Source organism: Thunnus maccoyii, chromosome 16, assembly GCF_910596095.1.
Source record: "Thunnus maccoyii chromosome 16, fThuMac1.1, whole genome shotgun sequence".
NCBI lineage: Eukaryota > Metazoa > Chordata > Actinopteri > Scombriformes > Scombridae > Thunnus > Thunnus maccoyii.
In genome coordinates, this window is record NC_056548.1 from 15,915,035 (window position 1) to 15,942,219 (window position 27,185).

Genomic DNA, 27,185 nt, shown 5'->3' on the forward strand with positions numbered 1-27,185 from the left:
ACACTGCAGTATATTTAGACATTATTACATAAACATTAAAATTTACGTTACAAAAAGGTGTAAGTTGTGATTATATTATAGACTATACAAGACTCTGAAATACACCTGAATTATGCAAACTGAGCTTAAATATTATGTTTGTGAACCACATAATCCACACAGTTTTGCATGTTCACCAGTGGTTATTCGTGCCACATCTTCACTTCTGTATTAATGTAAAACACCAGTTGTCATTAGTCCAGGACTGTAGTATTTTGATCTTTGTTCTTCAAAGTTGGAAAACCTCTTCAAAACAGAGGTCATGTGTGTGTATATGTGAGTTTAAACAGTAACTGTAATTAGAAACACATGGCAGCACCTAAAAGGTGAAAAAAACATGGTTGAATGTTTGGAGTACAGAAAGTAACTAAACTAAACTTTTTTACTTCTAAGTAAAGAACATTTAATGCAATTTTCAGGTATTTTCATTTTATACTTCTTTATACTTTTCAGAGGGAAATATTGTACTTTTTACTGTCTTGACTACTTTTGCTCCACATCTGTTGTTACTTTGCAGATTAGGACAAAATGATCAGTTTATAACATCTGATGCATTATTACACAACAAACTACAGTGTAAGGAAATGACTGTACAGCTCCAAGAAATTACTATTTATTTAACAATTAATAAATCTTTTGATGTATTACATATTTTAAAAAGTGAACAGCCCAACAGTCCAAACCCCAAAGACATTCAGTTTACAGGGATGTAAAACTGAGAAAAGCAGCAAATCCTCACATCAGAGAAGCAATAACAAACGTAAAAAATTGTTGTCCGTTATTTTCTGTTAAGAAACAATGAGAAGAGCTCCTGCATGCTGTCTCTCTTACTGCTGGAATATTTATTTATTTCACAACTTTTTGGTCTGTCCGACCTTCATCAGGTGAAGCATCACAAAACTTCCATACATAACACCAATACATCTTACAAAATTATCATACATAAAACATGATATCATAGCAAACATCCGTATTACCCCAAACTGTTCAATGGTCAAGTAATAGAAAATTACAAGTTTTTAAGTATTGTTTTTAAATTAAGAAAATAACAATAATCTTTGTTTTTGTTAGTAACAATGTGTATCATACTGTAATTGCTTAAACTCTAAGAATTTCCTTCACCTTGACCAACTGAAACATAAAAATGTTGATAATGATGATACCCCCATTGAGCTTTTTAAACAATTCACAGTTCAGTGGTTTTATTTGTCACATGTTCATACAATCTGTCCAGTGAAATTCAAGGTTTCTTTTGATACTTAAAGTACATTTTACTAACACTTCTGTACTTTTACTCAAGTAAAATGTTTAATGCAGGACTTGTAACAGTGTATTTTTACACAGTGTTACTGCAACTTTTACGTCTTCCACCACTGTGAAAATAACATTCTTTGGTCTCCTCTCTCTGCTTTTGTGATTTTGGCTTTATTTTGTGCGACAAGCTGGTGTCACCACCAACACCCTTCATCAGCACACACACACACACACACACACACACACACACACACACACACACACACACACACACACACACACACACACACACACACACATACATGCATAGGATATACTATTCATATAATGTTCATATTATTGTTCTTGTGAACTGTCCAAATATTTGGACAAATTGCATTTTGATGCTTTGGCAACATTGTTCTGGAAACCTTCATGCCAATAAAGCCCCTTTGGATTGAAGTGAGAGAGAGAGAGAGAGAGAGAGAGTGAGACACACACACACACACAGAGAGAGAGAGAGAGAGAGAGAGAGAGAGAGAGAGAGAGAGAGAGAGAGAGAGAGAGAGAGAGAGAGAGAGAGAGAGAGAGAGAATGTGTGTGTCTGTCGTCACTAAGAGCTGCAGCAGCAGCAGCAGCAGCATCAGCAGCGTCACCGGAATGAGTAGCAGTGCGCAACTTGGAGAAACAACTACAGTGTCCGGAGGGGCGAGCGAGTGTCCGTTAACCGTGTTTCACGAGCCTGTTTGTGACGGTCTGTTGAACGTATAAATGAGGACGTAAAGGTGCAAAGAAAAACAACAACAACAACAACAACAACAAAAAACCTGCACGGACTTCTGCTGAAAAAGGGAGCCATGGATTATATAAAAAACCACACCACTTTTCTCTCCATCGTCATTTTGATAAGTAAGTAATTTTTTTTAAAGTAAGATGAAATATTTAAATCTCTGCAACTTTTCCTTTCTCAACCCCTCATCACTTTTTTTCTCTTTAAATTGCTGAATTAATCAATTTGCTAACAATGTGTCAAATTAATTGGCTGCTGCTGCTGCTGTTCTGCAGGGCTCTGTATTTTCATCGTGTTTAAAAGAATCACCAGTTGACTGTTTGGTCCAGAATTTAGTCTGAGCCTGTTGCAGGTTTTGATTTCAGAGCCTGTGAATGTGTAGCAACTCTCTAATTGCCATGCACACGTACAGTACATCCAAAGGTGTTTTCACATCCATCGTGAGAAACGGCATGAGGCGAGGTGTCATATTCTCTTGAAGCACAGTTTGATTTACATTCATTTACACTGCAGCACGACCACAAGACTTGGCAAGAAATGGGCTCTGCAACTAATCTCAGAACAGCTCATTTGCAGAATATTGGACCTTTAGTTTTAATTAGATTAAAATACAGAGAAAATGATGAGATATTCCTCTTTAAAAAATCAGAATATGGTGCTAATGAATGTACTTTTGTTAACTTTTGTGTGTTTTGTAGTAGCATAACTAAAAAGACTAAAAACAAATGTACACAGTGATCAGAATAGTTCACAGTGTCAGTTTCTGTTCACCTTTTCTTTTTGTATCTAATCCAAATGACATTGTATACTGGAGAGAAATAATGTTTATTCGTGCTCCTTGCTCACCAGATTTAATCAGGCTTAATGTCATATGAATGGAGTGAGTGTTTGCGTCCAGCAGAGGCATGTCATGTGGGCACAGAAATTATGATGAGCTCACTTCTATCACTGTGACTTCATCTGGCTTTAAATGTTCCCATGGAGCACTTTAGTTAACCTTCTACATGTAAGTGCGAGATTTGATCACCAACTGATTCTTCATGCTTGTTTTCTGAGAAATTGTCAGCAGCTCTGCACATAGAGTTTGCGCTGTTATTACACTATATGTGCTAAGCCAATCAGGATGAGCCTTATGGTATCCATTACTCCTTATCCACTTCTCTTCAGCAACACCTTATTTTACAAATTGAGAGACACAGGAAGCCTCCCCTCAGCTTTAGTAGCCACGCTGGCTAGACTAGTGTAAGTGCCTCTGTATTTGCTCACTGCAGTCAATCCAGTGACAGGAGAGAGCCCGGGGTGAGCCCTGCCAAAACTCACAGCATTATGTCAGATCCTCCTCCATCTTCTACCCTGAGTCGTACCCAGCATGCAGCCCAGTTTACCAAGCGGGTGAGAGAGAGTTCTCTCGTAGCAGCATGCAGACTAGGCTACTTGGCTGGATGCCAGTGAGAGCTGAGATAATGTGTGAGTGGTCCTTTGCCATGAGCGAGTTTGCAAGACAGAGTTGCTGCTCCTTTTATCATGTGACTGCCCTCATTATTCTGCTGCTTCTCAAGTAGTGGACATGTTAGAAGTCAGAAAGTCGAATGTTGTGAGGAAATCCACCTTGTTTTTGGAATACCTTAAAGGGGCTACATGTAAGAAGAGCCTCAGCCTGTCCTGTCTCATAATACCACTTTGTACCACAAGAGGCGACAGTGAGTTGCTGTAGCGTCCAGTCTGCCGTCAGTCTAACATGAGAGGATGAAGAAGAAGCGCTGCCCCGAGGGTGTATTCTAACCAACTGGCAGCAATGACTGAGATTTTGAGCATGTTGTAATTTTCGATCCAAGACCATTATTATGTCACTTTATTAAGTTTTAATATTTTTCAGGTGAGAAAGTAACCATTTAGATTCTTAATATGTGGTCAGTTTATCCAAATAACGCCTGGAAATTCGCTGGGTGAGACCAGCCGGTCATCTCGATTGCAAGCAGCCCGGCTCCTGAGTTGATCGGCTGGTCAGCATCTGTCGTCATACCGGGGGAGAACATGATCTGATGAACTGACCTGTGCAGCTCTTTGGTGATTTACCGCTGACACTAATGTCTCTCTAGCCTTTTGATATCTTGATGACGCCATATCACAGATTCACTGTAAACAGTAGATTTCTTCATCCCTTCATGTTAGACTGAGGGCAGACAGGACGCTGCAGTGACTCACTATCGCCTCTTGAGGTACAAAGTGGTATTACGAGACAGGACAGGCTGTGGCTATTCTAACATATAACCCCTTTAAAGGATTTGCTGGTGATTTTCTATATTTTTCTCATTGTCATGTGCAGAACCAAGCCAACAATGAACTGTACCTACTTACATGTATCATGTGTGTATCCAAAGTCTGATATATCATATTCCTCTGTTATTTGTACTGAAGTTCTTTCTATAATATAGTACAAAGTCACGAGGTTATAATATGTAGCACAGCATGCTAGTGAAACTCCAGTGACTACTGGCTCACAAAGAACTGCTCCCCGGAGACTGAAAACATGATCTCTGTTATTACTCTCTGGAGACATTTCTAAACAAACTACTGTTCACAAACACTTCTTAATACAAGAAACCTGTCAGCCAGTGCAGTGGTGTGGCTCACTGACATGTTTTTAATAGTTTTTGGCTGGACTGTAACAGTGGGGACAACCCTATAAAGGCAAATGTCTGTCCCTGACTGACTGACCAAATGATGAAGATGCACCATTGGTTGGCCAAAGGCAGCCAAAGCCTGAGACAGCCAAGTATCCCAGAATGCATTTCGCACCAACTGGCAGTGATGGCGGAGATTTTGAGCCAGAGAAAAAGCTGTTGTAATTGTTGCTGTAGGACTGTTATTATGTCCCTTTATTAAGTTTTAAGATTTTTTCAGGTGAGAAAATAACAATTTAGATTCCCAATATATGGTCAGTTTATCCAAATAATGTCTATTTGGAAATTTGCTCTGACATTTTTGGACATGTTTTGGAGCTGCTGTCTGGGTGATGTCTCAGTTGCTAGCAGCCCAACTCCTGACATGATCAACTGGTCAACATCCATCGTCATCCCGGGGAGAACATGATCCGATCAACCGATCTGTGCACCTCTTTGATGATTTATGCTGTAGCATTTTGATATATGATATAATTCCTTTTGGAAGACAAATGTTGGTCTCACAGATGAAATATAACAATTGTAGCTGCCACATTAGTTTGTCTGAATGTAAAGTGAAACTTCATGTTTTTACTGGACAGAACAACAGTGCTGCCTCTGGGGCTCCATATATACATATATCACCACATTTCAATACCTATAAATGTATTAAAATGAACCGATCAGTCTATATAAAATTTTGTTTGGATTTGGATTTTTATTATAGCTACATTACAGACAGAATAAATGTCAGGTAGTTGTGTTGAAACTGAGCTGCTGCTGTCAGCAAGTGCACTGCTCTTCCAGTTGCAGAATGACCGTACTGCATCCTCCCGTCCTCGGAAGTTTGTACTCTCGAGTCGAACTTGGCAAGTCTGAATTTGGAGTACTTGATATTGAGAAAAGCCCTGCGTCAAATTGGCTTTAGTAAAAGCCTGGTGCACTTCCTGGGGGCTTGGTCGCCATGTGTTGCCAACCATATACGAGGCTTTGACTCAGTCTTGTTAACAACAATGGAGGTCTACAGCACAGAAGAATAAAATATATCAGGCTTTGGATACACACACACAATACTTGCAAGTAGGATGAGTTCATTGTTGGTTTAGCTCTGCATGTGAGATATGTTGACAGTAAGAAAAATATAGAAAATTTCCGACCTTATCCTTTAAGGTATTCTAAAAAGAAGATGGATTTCCTCATAACGTTCAACCTTCTGACCTCTAACATGTCCACTGCTTGACTATAAGAAAAATATGAAATGAGATGTTGTTAAAAGGAGAACACAGGAGACATCAACATGAATATAGAAGGCGCCACCTGTTTTTGTAGAACATATGTAAAAAATATTTTATTAACAAGTTTGTACAAATTTATTTAACCTTTATTTAAACAGGAAGTTTTGCGAAATACATGATCTCTTTTCATGTATATTCATATGAAGCATATAGCACAACAATGAAGTACCTGAGAGTCATAAAGGAGAGAGCGCTTAATTATTTATTCATGTTTCTCAAGAGACATGTGAATGTAGTGTTTGAACATCTGGTATGAAGGAAATGTTTCCAAATGAAGTTTGTCTTGTAAATTATTCCATTATTCAACGCCAACAACATATTTGTCTTTTCTACGGTGCATTAGGATCCTGGCACATACCTGTATGAAATTGCTTTGCTTTGCAATTACTTTGCTACTATTATATCATGAAAATATTTAACATGTGGCTCCTTTTGTGGTTCATCTCAGCCTAGAATGGAAAGTTGTACAGTGCATACAGTAGTGCTATTAACATCACTGTTTCAGACCATTAACTGTTCCCTTCTCTCCTCCTCTAACAACTCTGCTAAAAGCCAAGTTACATCTTTTCAAAATGGCACAGAGGGGAACACGGCCAAAATGCAACTACACCGTTAGTCTTTCACGAAAGCATTTTTCACACTGACTCATGCCATCATTTCTGCTGATTACTAGGAAGCCTCTGCTAATTTCTAAAAAAAACCCTGAGGATCAGAAGGAATGGTTTTGTCATCTTGAAAGAACTTAAAATATGCAGAAAGATAGAAAAGTACAACCTCACCCTGTAATTCTGTGTCTGAGTGCATACATTCATGCGTGAGTGTGTATATGTACCTTTTCAGTATGCTACCCTGCTTCCTGCCTCAAATAACAACAGAAACCACAAGAATAATATATCCCAGTTTAGGTCCCAGTTTGGATTTGAATTAAGCTTTTAGCGTTATTGAAGATATCGGCTGACTGAAACAGAGCCTAACCAAACCTAATTTGAGGTTACTTCAGTGAATATGACTAACTCCTTCTGAAACCAGCAGGGTATGACTGCAATGAAAATATGTGCTTCAGAAATAAATATCAGGTAATAACTGAAGAGTCTGATTGTTGATTGAACAGCAATGACTCTCAAACAGCATTAACGTGCTGTGTGTGCGTGTGTGTTTGTGTGTGTGTGCATGCAGCTTTAATGATCCCTCTCAAACTAATCACCTGTGTTTATCTTGTACCTCTCAGTTTCCCGCGTGTCTCTATGAATGTTAAAAAAGACGGGCTGATGTGCACTTAATCAGAGGAGTTTGAATCTCATTAGTGCAGGCAGTGCACACAGGCGCAGGCAGTGTGTATCGCACAACCGTGTCAAAGCTTCTCAGTTAGTCAGCTCATCACTTGAGTGATTAAATTTCACCAGGTGTGGGCCTTTTAGAGTTCATGCTTTGATATATTTTGCGATAAATACAAACACACCTCCAACATTTACGTTTTGTTTAATTTCATTTAAATTGGATTAATGCTGTCGGTTGAATTTAGATACAGAATTCACCCTGAAATGAAGTGATATAAATGGTAATGTGATCTTTTCTTTAGAGATCAAAGGAAGCCTTAAAGGCTGACCCTACCTTGACCCAACTCTAAAAGAGGAGCTTGGTTAAGGCGAAAATTGATTAGGCCAAGTTTCAAACATGGTTTGGAACTAAGTGCTTATTCACTAGAACATCTCATGAGTCAGATGTCTTGCTGGTGAGTAATGTGATCGCTCAATTCAGCTGTTTCTCAGAGGTGCAAACTTGATCACTTTTGCATTTAACTTCATCATTTCCTTGCTGCGAATCCTCAGTCTGCCTCCTCTCAGAATTTCTCTGACAGGCTTTCGGAACAGATCTCATTTTCTTGTGATTGCGTCTCACTTTTGTCTTTGAGCTCTTTGTGTTTATCCGCCTCCTAAACCAGCAACAGTCTGTCACACAAAGAGCCAAGAGAGAGCATTTCCTCCTGTGTCCTTGTAGTAAAGTTGCTGGATGAGAGTCTAATGTCTGTTGCTCAGGTGTAGTTAGAGTGTAATGATGTTTCCACAGCCGGCAGAGAGAGAGAGACAGCAGATCAAAGCGCTGCCTCAGGGGCTGGGTAACAGACACATGAGCAGGCAGCTGTGCATCTCTCTCGTTCAAGGGCGACCAGAGGTCGAAGCAAAGCTAGTTAGGTGTTGTTTAAAGTTTTTTATTATTATCAAAAACAACAGAGAGAGAAAGAGAGAAGGATGAAAATAGGTAAGAACCTGCAACATTTAGAGATAAAACATGACATCAAGCTGACCGTTGGCAAGAAATTCCCATCAGGAGTGAGATACTTGACTTCTGCAGTATTTCACTGTTTCTTCCAGTGGCAATACTGAATAGAAATTCAAGCCATGAAAAGCAGGAACAGAATAATCGCTTCATTGATTCTGCTTTGTGTAAATAGGTTTTATAGTTCCAGGGCAGCACACTTTGCACTTTTCGCATATTTGACTTTAAGTGGCAGTAATCAAAACCATATCTGCTCTGTTTTGTCTAGCATATTTTATGACTGTTTCTTTTAAGTAAGAGCACAAATCAAGTGTTTTTTCTTAATTGTGCCTCTTTTCATAAAGGGTTAGTTTAATGCAAATACAAAAAGACAAACAAAAAAAAAGACTTCAGCCTGCTCTTTAAGCACCAGGGCTAATAATACAGGCAAAAATCCTGTGTTTTTTACTCTGGAAAGAGGCATTGCTGTTGAGTTTCTACAATTAATTCATTGGCACATACAGCACTGTTGGGCTTCCTTGAACTGAGGTTGACCGCACACAGATAATAAGCTCCAGACCTTAATAGATCACACCAAAACTATCTCAATAAATAGATAGAATTCCAAAAAATACTTTTTTCTTAGATAAAACTGTAAAATAATGACTCTCAGTGGGATACTATCAGGAGGACTATAGTGAATTAAAGAACATTTCTCAGTGAAATTGATCTTGAATATGTCGAGGCACAGATCGTGCTAATCTGTCTGTTGTTTATAGCTTTGTTTCATCAGGTGAAGTGAAACTGTCTTGGAGCAGCACAGTGAGCAGAGAAACAAGCAGATGGCAGGTCATTTTTCCTGTGATTTATGCAACAACAAATGCTAAGAGAATCTGTGTCTCTGGGAATAAAGTTGAGTAATACTGGAGAATTATAAGCTTGATAGGCAGTCATTATGCGAGAAACATATTTACATCCAAAAGACTTTTAGTGATGATGATAATATTTCAGCTTTATTACCCCTCATTTGATGTTTAACCTTCAGCAGGAAGCTTGACAATGACAGCCACAGTTTAGCTCACATTGATAAATACTTTCCAGTTTATATAGGAGGTGCTAAAAGATGATATGTAGATCTGTTTGTAAGAAAACGTTTTGCAAGTAGAGCTGAGAGTAGAGAAAAACTATTTTAATAACTGATCAATCATTTATTTGTGTTTTGCACTTTCGATTGGACTAAAAAATATTGAGGATTTAGCTTTGGGTTCTGAGAAGTTGTGATTAGATTTTTTAACATTTCATGTACTAATTGAAAAAAAATATTAACAGATTAATCAATAATGAAAATAACTGCTACTATTAATTATTTCATGGTGTGAAAAAAAGGAATGTTGTTTATTATTAAGATACTGTATGTAATCTGTGATTAAAGACATATAAGATATATATTACAGAAAGCTGACACTTAAGTTCTTGTTGTTTTTTAATGACTCTGTTTTGTGCATTTTCCAACATCTGTGCAACTGTCTTCCACTGTTTTTCTTCTTTTTTCTGTACGTGACATGGAGTTGAATGAAGCTCGCTTACAGACTTGAAATGCTTTGCATTTCACGGACCCCAACTTCCATGTGGCGAGGAATAACTTGGGAGTGACTTGACATTGTTGAATGAAAACAGGCCGCTGTCAGAGGAAGCAAAAGGACAAAACAGAATAACAGAGTGTGTGATGTCAAGGACTCAAGGTTACATGTTAAATTCATTACAAGACTTTCATGTTTGGAGTCTTTTCGCATTCTGGTCAATTCATTGACCGAGTTTCCGCCGTCACACAGCTGTGACTCCTGGCAAAAGTTTCAAAGGTGGAGAGTTAATAAAATGATAATATGACAGAATAGATTTGGGCTATTTGGTAGAGAATGAAAACATCAACCAGGGCAGTCACAGACCGCTGTTCGTCTCTGTCAGTCTATTAAGGAAATCATAAACAAGGTGGCTTTTTTGCATTTCTGGTGGTCAGAAAGCTCAAAGAGGAAAACCATATTTTGTAACCAGGCAGCATTTTAATATATTTGACCTCATGTTTTCAGTTTTCTTCATGTTACAGGAAACATTGCTTTAACACACCGTTAAAAAGAATCAGTCCTAAATTACTGGATAGCAGATATTCATTCATGTCCGCTAAAGCAAATCAGTGAGTCATACAGAAGACAGCACTGGCTCTGGTTGGTCACACTGATGTTCTGGCCTAATTTATGCGTCAGTGCTGAACTGAAAGACATAGTTTATGAGTAAGGTGTGTGCCACTGCTAGACACTGCTGTTTGATCTCAGTGAAGGAAGGTCAACTCACCAGCCCATTCAGACTGTGTGGGAGTTTGACTTTGTGGTTAGAGATGAGAAGGGCTGCTTTAGTCCCCCTAACACCCCTCCACCTCCTCAGGATGTTATCCAGACAGATGACAGTAGGCCACTGTTGGCAGAATTAATGGCTGCAGTGCTGCTGAAGTGCTCTCAAGCAGGGTGCTTATTTGTACATCATGACTGCTTTAAGTAATAGAGCACAGGATATCATTTCAGTAAGGAATGCCCATATGAAGATAAGACAAAAAGGACAGAATGTGATGATGGAGTGAAACGTGGTGATAAAGTAAAGCCAGCAGGTAGTTGATGGAAACTTGGGGAAACTTGGGGGAAGCAAAACAAGCTGGAAACCAACACTGACATATTATCGACTCACAAAGTTGATATGGTGGGTGTGTTAGCAAACCGTTGCCTATTTAAAAATCCAGCAGGCACAGAAACCATTAGCATTCATTGCAGTCATTTTTCTTTATTTAAGTCAAATATTCACTCTCCTTTTAACCTCATTTTTGGTCTCCACCATCTCCTGAAGGAAATATCTGGCTCTCTAGCAGCTGAATGTTTACACTGTAGTCAGTAGTCTGTTTGTCAGAGCTTCTTAGCCGAAAACATTGAGTTGAGAAGTTAGATTGATGAGAACGATGAGAGTGAACCAAAGCAGTAAAATTGTGTGCTGAAAAAAACACTACCTGAAACATGCTGAAACGCAACGTAGAGAGCTGAGTGGAACTGTAATTATAAGTTATTCTCTGTGGGATCATTACGAGAGACCCCTTTCACATTAAACATATTCATTTTTTCTGTTGGTGATATAAAAATATTGATTAGTGCAGCTTTAAAGTTTGGTTTGGTTTAGGCAACTAAAACTATTTGATTAAGATTAGGGAAAGATTTTGGTAAAATAAAAATAGAAACCATCCACCCCGATCTTCACTTTTTAACGCTATCATAACGTCACACTACTGTCATTATATGCTCGGCTACAAGCAGTTTTCTTGTCGGGGAAAACTTGAACATGAGTCATTTTAAGTGGTACAATAAACAACCATTGTTGTTGTTATTCCAGTAAGGACAGTCACCCAGTTCCAAGGCTGTTTCCAAGAAAGTGGCTGACTTAGTTATCTGGTACAAATTTGCTGTCAAACCCAGAATATGTCTTTTTTACTTTGGTTTATGTTCCAGGTTTCACTCAGCAAAGTTATCCAGATAAACTCACTAAACCTGGTACTTGCAACAAGCCCTTGTTTTACTTCAATGTATGCATTAAAGTATGTAATGTCAAAAAACATTACTGATCTGAACAGCCCAAAAAATACTAACTTAGAATTACGTTTGGGAGTGATACCAGATACTACTCCTGATTTTTGCTAGTGAGGTGACCCTTTCGGATAATAGATTGTGCATTTAACTACGGCAAAAGACAAATCCCCATATTTTTTTATGATTCTATTCTAGGCTTGGGTGATTGGACAAATATATTGGCTGAGTCCAATCTGCAGTTGTTTTTTTTGGCCGATTTTTGTCCTTTTATTTTGCTAACATAATGGCCTGCCTCCTTGGGAATCCAACTCGGTAAATAATTAACCTGTAAAGTGTGTGTGAATAGGAACTGGCAGCTGGAGTTGGGCCATATGCATGTTCTTGTTGCACTGATTTCCGATGAGTCTTTCGCAAAACAAGACAGTGACTGCAGTGACTAAATGACAACTAAGCCGTCTTTAGAGGTTGCTGTCCAATCGATTGGTGCTGAAAAGCAAAGTCAATTCATAAATCATATTTGAGAACTAGACCAAAAACTGTATGTGCAGTTGTGCACCCTGATCATTTAATAGCATAGTTTTGTTATCCCCACCTGTTTGTTCATTTGGAGGCTGCAAGCAGAGGCATCCTTCATCTGACGCCATCGAACAGCTGTTCAGCCTGTCTTTACAGCTTATCACTTAGCAAAGATCTCAAGGTGATTTATCTTGCTTAATTGAGAAGAGTAGCCTATAGGCTGTGATGTTTCAGTAAAAAACACATTAAAGACTGTGGATGTCAGAGGACAAATTTATTCGAACACAATAAATATTTGGTCTACAACAATCACACAATTATAATAATAATGATAATAATAATAATATAGGCTACGGCCTATCGTAATGTGGGCTATTGCTTAAATAAAGAACTATGACAAATAAAGTGCAAAATAATCATGCCATTTGCCATGCCAAAATAGTGATAATGCTGCTTGGGCCAAAAATGCCCTTTAGCTTATTACTTAAATAAAGAACAAAGAATAATGTAAAAATGAAATGTAAATGAAAATAAATCTAAAGAAATAGTAGGCTATCCCTATGCCAAAAATAAACAAATTGTGTCAAGGCCAAGACACTGAATGGCGTGTGTCAAAACAGCCGCCCCACACTGGCAGCTGTGTGCAACAACGCACCACCCTGCGACACTTCATGCCACTGTCCTGTTTCCAGCTGAAAAAATGTATGTTTTTCCCAATGAAAAAGCTGTTTTGTACTTCAATACAATGCTGGCCCAACTACAGACATTATTTGCTGGTTTGTTGCTTGCTTTTCAGTGTAGTTTTTAGGCTATGATGACGGTTGATGCAAGCTGAAAACCTATGTTTAAATAAGACCAATTAGGTGGAACAAATGTGCTTTATTAGTATTATTTCTGAGCTCTATAGACCTGGCATGGGTTTACCGTTATCAGGGAATGTAGTAGAAGGTCAAGGTCCTCGGAGTCGCCTCTGCCAACTATGCGCAAATGCTCCATTGACAGATCGGCATACACCAAAGGCTCGATCAGTGTTTGCTTTCTCTTTCTTAATGGCATTTTTCACAGCCACGTCAAGGTTATGTCCAAAACAATTAAGCCTTGGCTAATCAAGGTTCCTGATGGCATTAGCAATGTTGGCTCCATTATCTGTGTTGACACAAGACACCTTTTTCTCCATGATCCCCCATTCTTGAGCCCACTCTTGCAGTTCTTCAGCTAGCACCACAGCTGTGTGGTCATCGGGAACATGTGTCGTTTCTAGACATTTCACTTGCAGTTCCCAACTTTCAGTGACATAGTGTGCTGTAACACTCATAGTGGACCACATTGGTAGTTGACCACATGTCTGTAGTCAGCGCAACAACAACAACAGTCTGCTGCCTCCAGCTCTTCATTTATATCAGCCCTGATTTTATTGTAGAGATCTTATCAAAAGTTTTGAGCAACTCCTTGAAAGACTCCTTTTCCACAGTGTGAAAAGACATCATATCCTTTGCGAGATATCTAGACACAGCCAACGTGCATTGCAGCCATCTCAGACTGTCCTTCTTATATTTATTACTTTTGGCAAAAGCACCAAGGACTGAGGGCTGGTGAAGTGGGGCTTTTCCAGTGGCAGACTGCTGTCTCAGTCCTGCTCAACAGACAGACTGAGGAAATCTTTTGTCCCCTGGGACATACAGCCATTCAACTCCTCCCAGTCAATGGATTAATTGACTATTAATTAATGTGATGCTGCTTCTCCATTGCTACCCACACTCACCTGCTTTCAGTCATTAGGCTGCTGGACTGACAGTTACTGGCTATGAGAGCCCTAACCTGTATTTGTATTTGTTTATATATTTATCTCCAATTTCTACAGTAATTATTATTCTTGCACTATTAATCACCTTGCATGTGCACTACTTCTATTGGCACATATTAGTGACAGCTCTCTGTAGCAGTTCTGGTGGCTAGATAAGCTAGTGGATGCCTAAATTTCCTTTGGGATCAATAAAGTATCTATCTATCTATCCATCTATCCATCCATCTCTCTATCTATCAATCTAGAAAAGCTTTGATCCTCCAGAGCTTGACATTTACAGACATGTGCTGTTTCATGATACACATCATACAAATGATGAAGAATGCATTGCTAAAACACATCACATTAATGGAATGAAAGCTCTTCACCATCACTCCAAGCTTTTAGTCGATGCAACTCATCAAAATCACATGTTCTGCCTCCATGTCAGCTATCTTGCTGCAAGTCACCTTGAATTAAAATGCTTATTAGCCTATGTTACACTGCCTTTAATCTTCATATCCATATCTGCTTGTCAGAGAAAGGGAGAAAGCACACGGGGTGTTTTTGTTGAAAAAGGAACGTCTGAGAAGAACTGCATACCGGTACCGTAAACCAGCTAACTGAAGCCAAGCTGTAACCAATTAAAACATAAATTGAGTTATGGGACTTAATTCTTCTGGAAATACCAAAAGCCTGATTCACTGCACATGAATGGGTCTTCAGAAGTGTGTCTGGATCAGTGGCGGCTGGTGACTCAAAAAATTGGAGAGGACAGGAGGAAAATGAACCCATGGCGTCATGTTATTTTACACTAGTTGGCTACTTATCTCTACTTTCTTATGTTCAAGTTATGTTATGTTCTTATGTTCAAATGCAGTGCAGAGACATTTAGAGGGGCAGGTGCTCAAAGTTATAAAGGGGCACATGGAACAAAATTTTAAAACACCATACACCAACATAATTTTTAGCTTAACCTGTTGAAGTATAGCAACCCATATTCAAACTGAATGTACCATGGAATCTAACAACAATCCACATCATACTATGTCCCCCTCCTTGGATTTCATCGAGTGGGGGAAAATTTTATATGCCAAAAACCCCTGAGTGGTGAAAAGGCTTCTTCTTTAAAGACATTTAGCATTTACATGTTGTTTCTAAACAAAGAAGTGCTCATTTTAGCCCTGGAGTCGTTCAGATGTGTCATTTTACCAACAAAGTTAAACAAAGTTAACTTCAGATTTATAGTATTGTTCTGACTCGGCAAAAGATTTATGTTCTCATCAAAAACAGACAACATATCACATGATTCACATGTGTTTCCTATGTATTTTCTTAGTATACTGACATATATAAAGTACCACAAAGTTTATAATCTGATACAGGTTCAGATCAGTGCTGAATACTAAAAACATTCACAGATCTAAAAGTGTAAGTTCACATCAAAAAAGTATTAATACATGTATCAAATACATGACTTACACACTCTTATCTATATATAGTCATACAAAAAATAGCCTACAAAGTTGACAGTGTTAACACTGTTGTTATTCTAGTTGCTTTTAGTATTTAAAAAGTCTTAATTCTAGTTACTAAAACTTAACTACTCAATATAGGGCTCAGCTTAAACACGAACAACTCTGAGGAAATTCTCAAAAGCAAGCAGCCAGACGTCCTACACACTCATTCACAAATCACACAACATCAACTGGTGACTGAACAACCACTCAATTAAAAACTGGATAAATTCCAGTTGAATCAGGCTCTTTCCATGTGAGTCCAGACAGCTCACTGTAACTCTTCAACAGCTTCAGTGTCCAGGAAAACTACCTACAGCACATTATATGATCTTTGCTGCATTTTTGTTAAGGAAATGAATTCATACAACAGCCACAGAGACATTTAGCTAGAGAAGAAAATAGTGACCAAAGAGACAGAGAGAGAGAAGCTGTATCTAACTCATGTTATCTGATGTCATCTTCTTGTCATCTCATAACGTGTCACGTCATAACGTCCCGCTGCATTTGTGGCTGTTGGTCATCTTGTTTGTATCGCTGCTGGTTAACCAGTCTGATATCATTAGCAACAATGACCAGCAGCACTAACTCTCCCAGTTGTTTCATTTAAATTATGCTGTTAACTTTCTACTGTTGTAGAACCTTAAGAACATAATAGGGCCACCGCACCCCACCGTAGTCCCGCCTGGAGTCCAGCCCGGACAGCTGAGGCAGTGAAGCCTGAGGCCGTGCCAGCAGAGCGGGGCTCTGCATCCGCTCCCCACAGTCGCATCCTGCCACTGTCACGCCGCCCAGTCCAAATCCATTCTCCCGTTAGCTTAACAACAGTCCTTTACAGTCCTTCAGGGCTGCAACAACAAGCTAACTGTTGTGTTGGCTAACACAAGTAGCTAACATAAATCTGAAGAAAAAACAAAATAAGGAAATTTGGACTCTATTGAAAAGGCCTAAATAAAATGTATTTTTTTTATTGATGTGTTTAAAAGTAGTTCACAATTTTCATGTTATAATTTCTTTTCTAATATGCTACTGTATGAATTTATCTATCGCTTTACAGCATACAGTGATAGAGAGTTCAAAATTTTAAAACTGTCATTAGACCAACGCAATGTCTGTGTTGTGGGTGTAGGTGGACGTCCTCCCTCTGATTGTCATTTTACGTGTTTTGGCCAATAACAGATTAGCATGAAAAAAATTAAATACATTAAATTGATATAAGAGATCCCACCCTAAGGAGGAAAGCAGGAGCCCGTCCTCCCACTAACCCTAACCACTGACTTAATGGACAGAGTGGGTCAGTGTGAATTAATGGACTGGTATAATATTTATCTGTGAATCAGAGGAGAAGATATTTCCATACTGTTTATTCACTTCAAGTAGCTAAAGACATATGCAATACCTATTAGACACATATTATTAAGTTGCATAAATGGGAAATTTTAGAATTTTTATGCAAGTATTTTTTCTTTCTTGCTGGCCAATTTTCTTGCTGTATGTCGTTCAGTTGTCACATTGAGAAATCCCCTACTGAAATCACTGCAAAAATGACTCTCCTCTCCAAATCTATTTTAAGTCTTCACTGTCTAAGAACAAGGGAGTGTTTTGAGAAGTAAGATGTATGTCATTGAAGCTTTAACTTGATTTTTCTAATGTGTTTCTTCAGGGAGCTGCTCCATTTATTACCAGTTTACTTTCATAACCTTTTTTGTATGTAGAAGCTGAATTAGGTCCAGCGAACAATGTGATTTTTTTCCAGATGATTTCTGTTGTAGCCCTTAAGTGCTTAAAGATATAGAATTGTCACATAACTTCACTTGAACACAGTATAAAATACAAAAGAAGTGTTATAGACATTATGTTTCATAATGTTCAAGTTCTGCACTCTTCTTAACCAGCTCGTGTGGCCATGTGAGTTTTAAATGTAAGTTGTGTAAGAGCAGCCTTGTAGGTAATGAACAGAAGGAAAAATAGAACTTCACAGTCAGAAATGAGAAATCTTTGATGCTTCCCAATGAAAAGTTTTTTGTCATGGATTTTGTCATACAGCATTATGTTTATATTCTTCTTACAAATTACTGACAGCACTTTTGTAATTTCTTTATTCTGTCAATTAGATGAGATGTTTTTAGGTGTTTGAGGTGTTTTTTATTCCCTGTTTCTATTTTCCATTTTTAACAGAACATAATCTAATTCTAGTCTGTACTTAGATATGGGCTTTGCTAAGTTCCATAAGTCAGTGAGTATCATAGCACTTTTACACAGACGACAGTTTGACATGTAGGAAAAGCACATGTGTTAATAATAAAATGAATGATGGCTGAATTCCATTTAGCTGCTTCAGTTTCAGGGTCCTGCTATTGTGCATGCTGGCTCCCTGGCATGACTTAATGAGAAACTTGAATAAAACAGTTATCGTTGATGTTATTAGCAACACCTGTGATGAGTCAAAATAACTGCTGTGAAAAAGGCCCATTGAGGACACACGTCCTCTGGCTTGTTTCTGTTAATTTGAGGTTTAAATAACCTGAGGAGAAGTTACATAAAAGTTAACTATTAGCTAAACCTTGGCCCCCTGTTACTGTTGTTAAGCCTGTCAAGATTTCCATTCGAGCTAATATAGGAGGAAGATTTACCACTTGAAATCCACAGTCATTTTTGAAAATAGCGTGTCTTAGATATCATGCAGAGGTAGACGAACACAGAGCACAATCTTAAACATTTGCCATTCATTTCTGAATGTGTAAATCATAGACTGTATATAAAGATGAATGTAGCAAGATGTGATGCTACCCATTGGTTTGCATTCGAGCCAGTTTGAAGCCCAGAATTGCAGCTTATGGTCAGCACCATCTGTTCTGTTTGGAGCTAGGACCTACCACATAAGGAAGAAAGAAATAAGGAGTGCAGGTTGTTGCCTTCCACACTCTGGAAACACACCCCGTTACCTTGGACTGAAGCTAACAATAACTGACTGGGAACACCAAGCAGTGCACACTGGGGCTAACAAGTTACCTAACCAAAGTGTGCTAACAGGGCAGGTATCGTAATCAAGTAACTTTAAACTTATCAAAATATCGCAACAACAGTCCGACTCGAGTCTTGGAGCCGGGGAGAGCAGCAGGTAAGCCAACAGTCAATCACAGCTGTCAATCAACGCCCACACGGCAGACATCAAAGCCACTATAAGTCTTAAAATCTATTTAACAGAGCAATAATTTCCTAAATGACCACTAGCACACTTACTAGAGGGCCTGAATGTAGAGATTGAGACCATAATGACTCATTGGAAAAAAAATTGACCTAATATTTCTAGAGAGAAGTTGACGCTTTTTGAATGGGAGTAAATTGGAACCAGGGATTTTTTGGAGCCAGCATCACGGTACTTCCTTGGCTCAAGCCATGGTAGTTGTTGCTTGATGTAAATATATCCACTATATATAGTGCCATCAAAAATTCCAAACTGGAACAAAAAAAATGTACCCTACTTTCTGCTAACAGTCCCACAATGCAATGTGATAGTGATGAGGCAAATGATGATATTTGGTGAGTGTCCAGAGAGTAGTGAATGAGTGAAGGAGGGAATGATTTTGGACCCTGTTCAATCCATTCCTTACAATTTTGCCTTTGTACTTTTGGTTTTGGAAAGGTTAAAATGTGGTGAAATCCAAAGTTTGACAAATCTGCTGTACATAGTTACGGTTACTAAGTGATGTTTGGGGGTTGAGCAAAAGGTCAGTTAAACTGATTCTGTCATTCTTTATTCATTATTCTTAAATTTGGCTGTTCTAGGCCAAACACATACAGTAAAGTAAAGCTATTTTGTATTTCTTAACCAGAATTAGATGAGAAGGTTTTTAAACATGTTGGAAGTAGAAAGAATAAAAATGAATGTGAAAAAATACTCTTTTGGTGACTTGAAATTGGATGAGGTTGGGTCTCAAAATTTCTAAAATCCTGGCTACATCCCTGGGTAAGACACCTGACCTTCTACCAATTATGGTAGCATATAGTTTTGTACATACAAATACACACACAGCAGCCTACTGAAGATGGTCTAAATGTTCAATAATACAATGATGATTAAATAACTGTGAACATAACTATGAGCAAAGGTTTGCTTCAGTTTCCAGTAGTCATGAAAGCTGTCAGAAATTGCTCCCAAGATGCCTAAACATTGTTCTTTTATTTGCCCTGTTTAAACCTCAGAACACATTAGGACCCATTTGGGGGCCTTGAGAAAGTTTTTAGTTTGCCTGTACATATTTAATACCCCTATTTTCTAATAAACTTGCACATGACTGACATAAAATCAGAGTGGAGAGTAGATTTATGGTTCAGAATCATGCCGGTATGTACAAATGGTTTCCAAATATGTGTGCGATCGTCTGAAGCTGAGGTTTTTGGAAGATAGGAGTGTTTGCTTCTTTTGGACAGACCTCTAAGCCCAGAAAAGAGCACAGATGTGTTTTGCTGTGTGTGACGGGCAGATGAGAGATATGAAATGTCACAAATAATATGTTTAGAGTTTAGGTTTAATGTTTTGTTTAATGCTACATTGCTGCACATTGTAATTATAAAAATAAACCCTCAACTGTAATGATTACCATAATGTTTTTAGACCTGAAGCTCCCTCATATGGAAGGTTTTTTGACTGGTAATGTATCAAACACCTGTATAAACAAGCTATTCCCTTCTGGAAGAAAAACTTACATGCTTTGAGCTGCACATTTGGTGTCTGATATTACCGGAATTACCAAGACAATGTGCTGTACTTTTCCCATGAAAGGGTTTTGGAGGAATTTGTCTATTATCTGAGTCAAGGGTTTAAATTTCTCAACCTTTTCTTGCCTGTAACCCTATTTACATGTCATAAAATCATCATGACCCCAGCAATTTCTACAATGTATGTATTTTTAAGAGTGTGAATGGAAATCCAATTGATTATATGGAAATAATGACATGCTTTTACTTTTAATATATTTATTTTTGCCATTTTTAAAAGTTAAACATCAATGTACCACCCAAGGTTGAGAGGTTCTGGGGTGTGAGGGTGTCATGTGTACAGATTGTAAAGCCTATATCGGGCTACATAAAAGAAACTGACTTGACTTGACTTGACTGGAGGGTTGTCAAATACTATATTTGACTAATTCATCTATATTTTACAAAAACAAAAAGATAGTGCAGTTAGTGAAGTATGCCTGTATGTGCAAACTTGTTTTCTTAAAGTTTTTTCTTTATCTTTTTGTAACATCTTGCACTGAATCCAATACTGTAAGAACTAACTCACTTATGACAAATAACTTGCAGTATGCATGTACAAGAATTTAATTAGATCATTTTGAACTTTATTGATCTCAGAGAGGAAATTGGATTTAGGCTGTATTATTATTGCAACAATAAAGACATACTGTATAGTTCTACCATACAAGTTGAAGCTGAGAAAAATGCTTGTGGATCATTTGTTCCTGGAAACCTATTCATTCCCAGTAACTTATTGATTAATGAAATTTGCAACAAAGCAGAAGTTGAATGAATATTGAATGACTGTACACTCACATTTTTATCAGCATTGGGCCCTGACTCCAGATGCCACTAATTACTCCTCAGGGTCAGTCTCAGCATTGTGACTAACACTCGCTCGCTCTCTGGTAGATTTGTGTCTTTAATTTTACCGTAGGTGCATGAATTTAGTCTGTGATGAAACTGGAGTACTGAGAGGATATGGTTTGGAGTGGTAGAGAGGACACTCGGGAAAAATCAGGGCCAAGATGAGTCATCAAGTCAAGTCAGTTTTATTTGTATTGCCCAATATCACAAATCACAAGTTTGCCTCAGGGGGCTTCACAATCAGTACAGCAATACAACATCCTCTATCCTTAGTCCCTCGATTTGGATAAGGAAAAACTCCCCCAAAAACCCCATAAACAGGGGAAAAAATGGTGAAAGTTGTAAATCACTGACACCATGCCATGTGCCTTCCAACCAATGTTATGTTTTAAAAGATCAAGTAATGCCATGAGCATTGATTTAACTGATTTTTTAGCCACTTTGGGGAAACACAACATTGACCTTTGAAGGTTGATTTCTCAAACTTGTCATAGTTCGACTTGTTATAGTCTTGTTTGTGGCCACCTGGCCAATGTAAGTCCAATATTCACTCTCTTTTAGCTCTGTTTTTGCTCTCTACCAACTCCAGAGGAAATTATCTGGCTCTAAATGCTCTTCTAAAGCTAGTTGCTAGTGTCTGTTTGCTGTTTGGTGCTGAGCAGGTAGTGCACAGCTGCATGCTGCAGCAGAAAACAAAACAATGAGTGTGCTTAAAGTGAACCAAAACAGAAAAGTTGTGGGCCGGACAGCTAAACAATAAGCTGAAACTCACTATAAAGCTCTGTAAAGCTCAGCACTATGAGCGATGCCTCTGATATTACAAGTTGTCATTTGATACAATGTTTTTAAAAAATATATTGATTATAGTCACTGTAAATAAGTTCAGGTTCAAGGAGGGAATGTTGCGCATCGCCGTTCTTTATAAATGGTACGAACATGGAATGGGAGGGCATTGTTGTTCTGCCATTAAGCCAGCAGCGGAGGCGGTCACATTGCCGGATCAACGTCTGTGTTAAAGGGACAGCTGGCATGGCAGGACAACACTAGACTCTGACACTGTTGTGTTACGTGTCACGCCTTTGATTCTGGAGCTCCGGCATGTTATTGAAAATCACTCACAGGGGCGACATTATGCTGACTGTGTTTGGTTCAGTGTAAAAAAGCAAAGCTAGCATAATGAGGGGTGTTCTTTATGGCAATATTGCTCTAAAAATATTCCCTTTTGAAAACAAGTCCTGTCTGTTCACCAGACTCACCCACTCAATATATTTTGTTTTACAGTGTTTATTTCATTTTTTAGTGTAAAGAACTGAATCATACTTGGGTTTTTGTCCTATATCTTGAGTTAAATCGTATCCAGAATAACATTTAAAAAACCTCAACATTTTAACCAAGAAGAAATACAGTCTCAGATGAGGTCTTGGTATACCGCACTAAAACTGAGATTTGTGTCTAAGTATGATGTGCTGACATTAAATGGACATTGAAACTACATTTGATTGGATTGAACCCAGCCTTGAGCGTTGTTTCAGAACCTAGAAACAACCTCACATTCTCATCGAAGAAGATAAAAACAGACATTTATTTGAAATTGCTTTCCCAGTGAATGATAAAGTGAGTCTCTCCAATTTGTGTCCAGTTTGTGGCAGTGGGGGTTTAATTTTCTTCTCTCTGCGAAAGATACCTAGTAAATCATAGCCTTTAATTTTAAACATGTGCAGTACTCTGTTATACTGCAGAAACTGCAGACATGGCATGCCATGTCTGTATTGTAAACACAGTATGAAGCTGGAGCCAGCAGCTGGTTAGCTTAGCTTAGCATAAACACTGGAAACCAAGAAGCAGCTACTGGCTCTGTTCTAAGGTAACAAAATGTGCCTACCAGCACCTCTAAAGGTCACTAATTAAGGAAGTATCTGCTCTCAGCCAAAACATAAACTCGTGCAAAACCGTAGCTTGTCATTTTTACACTTCAATTTTTGTATGGATTAAACAAACAAGATGCATGCTAACATGCTAAGCTAACTGGCGCTGGCTGCAGCGCTAAGGCAAAGTGTCAAATGTCAAAAATGTCAAATTATACCCTTAAAGGGGATGTAACATACTTTATATGATATTCTGTCATTTATACACTGTTGTAATGCAAGATGTCTATGTTAAACATCGTCAAAGTTCCAAAACATGAGTTGAATGTATGTAAAAATGTTTGCTGAAAGGCAAATGCTCGTTTGCAAAGTTACTTCTACTTCCCCATCAAACTGACGTCAGATTGTTCGCCCACAAACGGGCGTCCATTCCATACTCTTTGTTGCTAAGGTCGTTCCGTAGGTTTTTAGCGTTGTCCCCTTGTATATTTTGGATCGTATTCAGGCTCAAGCATGTACGAATGTATTGGAGAAGTTTATATATTGAGTAAAGAACGAGAAAAAGAAGTGAAATCCTAGTACTATTTTTTTAATGAGAAGCCTCTGGAGCCAGCAGAAGTAGGCCGTGATGCAGCTTCCAGAAGCTAACCAATCAGAACAGAGTGGACTTATTGGGAAGGGGGCATTAAAGAGACAGAAAACTTGGAGAAACACCATGATCTTAACTGCCTTGAATACATGGACATATTGTCAAAGCTGCTGTAAGTATTCCACCCTGGAGGATCAACTTTCCATAACACTAACTGTGTAGAAATTGTTATGTGCTGCACTTTAAGCTTGTGTTCTCTGTTGCCTGTTTAGCTACTGTAATGTGTGACCTCTGGCAGGGTCACTGAACCTCTATGTTACTGTTTATGTGTCTGGTAGGCTGGTGTTCTCTCTAGCTCTGTCTCTCTTTACATTGTGCTTCTCTGAAAACAATTTGTGAGTGATTCACTGCTTATAAAAGAGCAACATCTACCTACGCACTCCTCTTACCTCAGTGGCTCCGCTAAATGGCAACGACGTATTGGAGCACTGTAATTTTACAGTCAGTTTTTCACGTCATCTCTTTGTCACCATTAAGCCATCTGTCTCCCAAGAAAACCCTCATCCTCTCCAGCTGTTTCAGTGATCTTGTTGACGCTTTGCAAACTTGTTCTTAGGGTTTGGTTTAGTGACAGACACAACATTAATACCCTCTGAAGCGGTGCTTTGATCATGCTGTAAAGTCAGTCAGTGCAAAAGTAGACTCCTCTCAGAGGAGATGATCGAGTGAACGTTTTGTGGGTGATGCTTTTGTATTTCAGCTTGTTTTGCTTCTTAAATGTATTTTTTCTTTCTCAGACTTTTTCGGAGGGTTCTGAGACACACTTAAATGTGTGTAACAGCTCAAACTCACATAGCTATGTTGACAAGGACATGGGTAAACTACTTACAATATAAGCCAGTGAGTACTTTTATTATGTGAGTTTCTATAAAAAAAGCTTTTTGTGTGTGTGTACATGTTTGTGTAGGTGCAAGTTGTGTATAATTTGTGTCCTGTGTGTTTCATTGCCATATGTTTTTCTTTTCCTTGTCAATGAATCCACATCTAAGCCTCCATCTGTCTCCATACTTGATGCAGTGAAGTTGTCAGTGGATGTTTTAGATTGTTGATCTCTCTATAGTCAGTTCAGCTGTGATTGTGCCTCTGTGGTGGGAATCAGGGATACACCTGGGAGGGAATGAGTGATTCAAGGGGATCAGGACTTGGTTAAGTAGGTGGAGAGAGAGATGAAGTTTGACTCTCAGATGATGACTCAGTGTACACAGGGATGGATTCTGGACCTTTTAGACCTCCTACTGCACTTACAAATTTGTTAAAAATGTTTTATTTCTTTTTGCAACATGACTCATTTCTACACTTTTGTGAGGTGCAAAAGCCACATTGAAATATTGCCAAGATGATGAGCTGCACCCCTGTTGTAAAGGAAATATGCATGAATTTCAATGCATGTTAATGATACAATAATCTCAGTTGTCTTTTTACGCCAGTGGCATGACTCTGAATGGCCATGGTGTCTGTCTGTCCACCACTTTGATCCAGACTGAAATATCTCAAAAGATAGGATAGATTGGCATGAAATTTTGTACATTCTTGGTCACCAGAGGGTTAATCCTACTGACATTAGTAACCCCCTGACTTTTACTCTAGTGCCACCATGAGGTTGACTTTTGTGGATTTGAGTCAAACATCTCAATGAGATTGATTGCCATTACATTTGATTCACACATTCAGGATTTGTTCACACATTTCCCCACAAGATGAACTATAATACCTTTGGTGACCCCCTGATTTTTCCTCTAGAGCCATCATCAGGTTAAAAAAAAAAAAAATTTTCATGGATACCTGCAAGACTAAAAATGAAAAGGAAAAATTTCCAAAAGGATAAACAACTAATTCCCACCAGCCACAAGCTGTACTTTATTTTTGCTACTTACCAAGTGTTAGCATGGTAACATGTTGAACAAAGATGGTGAACATTATGCTAAACTTCAGCATTTTAACACTGTCATTGTGAGCATGTTAGCAAGTAGCTCAAAACACTGCTGTGTCTAAGTACAGCTTCACAGAGTTGCTAGCATGGCTGTCAGATGTCTTTCATGGGTGCAAGAAGAGAGGATGTGATTATTATAAAGTGCTGAAACACTTGCAAAAAGGCTTTTGTTTTGTTTTGTTTGTTTTAGTTTGTTTTTTTTATTTTATTTTACATATGGCCTAGCTTTCAGTATTATTTGACATGACAACCAGCCAGTATTCACACAAAAATTTGCCAAAAAGCTACAAAAACAAGCCCAGATGTTCTCTATTCTCACACATTTCACTGTGGCGTGAACTAACATTCTGTGAGGGGAAAATGAAAGATGAGATGGAAGATAGCTGGAAGATGGTGAGGAGAGGAGACATATTGCTGGTGGCCAGGTCTATCAGTGGCAAAGTGGCCCTGGCTATTTTGCGACCACTGAGCATCTTGCTGCACTGTTCCAACTTTTATTACAGAGCCTTGAACTAAATTGAACTACATCCAGCAACCATTTCCAGTCCAAAAAAATGTTTTGAGTTTCTACAACATGACTCACCTTGACTCTTTATACAGCCTTTCTCCTAACAAAGTACTCAAAGTCAGCTTTTGCTTTCTATAGAACTGACAGCATTAAAAAGTCTCTGTTACAAAGCCCGTGGTACAGTAGCACAGCCAGAGATCTGGATCACCATCAAAGCTACTCTGCTGGCTTATTCCATCTGTTTCATGAAAGAGAGTGTCATCTTGTTTTCTTTTTAATTCTCTATCCAAACTGTAATAGGCAAAAAGGGAACAAGTGGGAGACTTTGGAAGGAAGTTGATTTGAATTTAAGGGAGATTCCCAAAGAAATGTTTGATATTTTATGTTAATAACAGTCTGTTAAAATGTTTTTTCTTTGGTCTGAATCCCCCCTCATTTTGGACTATAAATTGTTCCGGTTTCCGTACTCAGGAATCTATCCATAGCTCCTTTTATTCCATAATTACCAATGAATAGCTAAGCTGCCATTCAACTGCATGACCCCCCTAACTGCTTTTAATAAACTGTCTTTACAATAATTCGATTTGTCCTGCTTGACCTGTGTGACCTTTCCTTACAGGCATCGAAGCACAATAATGTCACTGTTGGGAGGCCATTACAGGGGTTAAGTTGCGATGACCCACTCAGATATGATCATCTCCCTCATTGTCTGCTGGTCATGCTAGTTAATGTGTTGAATGTCATGTCACGTGTAAAGTCCGCTCCCTCCTAGTCATCCTCCTTCAGCGTGTTAGTCCGCAGCCATGTCCAGTGACGTTTCTCTCAAAAACAAGACCATGTTTGTTGGCTGATGAGTGTTTGGTCAGTCTGCAATAACCCTATTTCTGGATCAACTCAGCAGTTCATACATC

General features: G+C 38.5%; 1 protein-coding gene across 2 annotated transcripts in view; it reads left to right on the forward strand.

Annotated features, from left to right (window-relative positions):
- Positions 1-1,919: 1,919 nt before the first annotated feature.
- Positions 1,920-27,185, forward strand: part of ltk (leukocyte receptor tyrosine kinase) — a 62,470-nt gene continuing 37,204 nt past the window's right edge. Inside the window, exon 1 of one of the 2 annotated variants that reach the window (XM_042388173.1) lies at positions 1,920-2,181. In XM_042388173.1, coding sequence (XP_042244107.1) covers positions 2,130-2,181 — 52 coding nt within the window. In that variant the 5' untranslated portion in view covers positions 1,920-2,129. Of the gene's footprint in view, positions 2,182-23,209; positions 23,949-27,185 lie in introns of those variants that run through there. The other variant, XM_042388171.1, reaches the window with a different exon arrangement.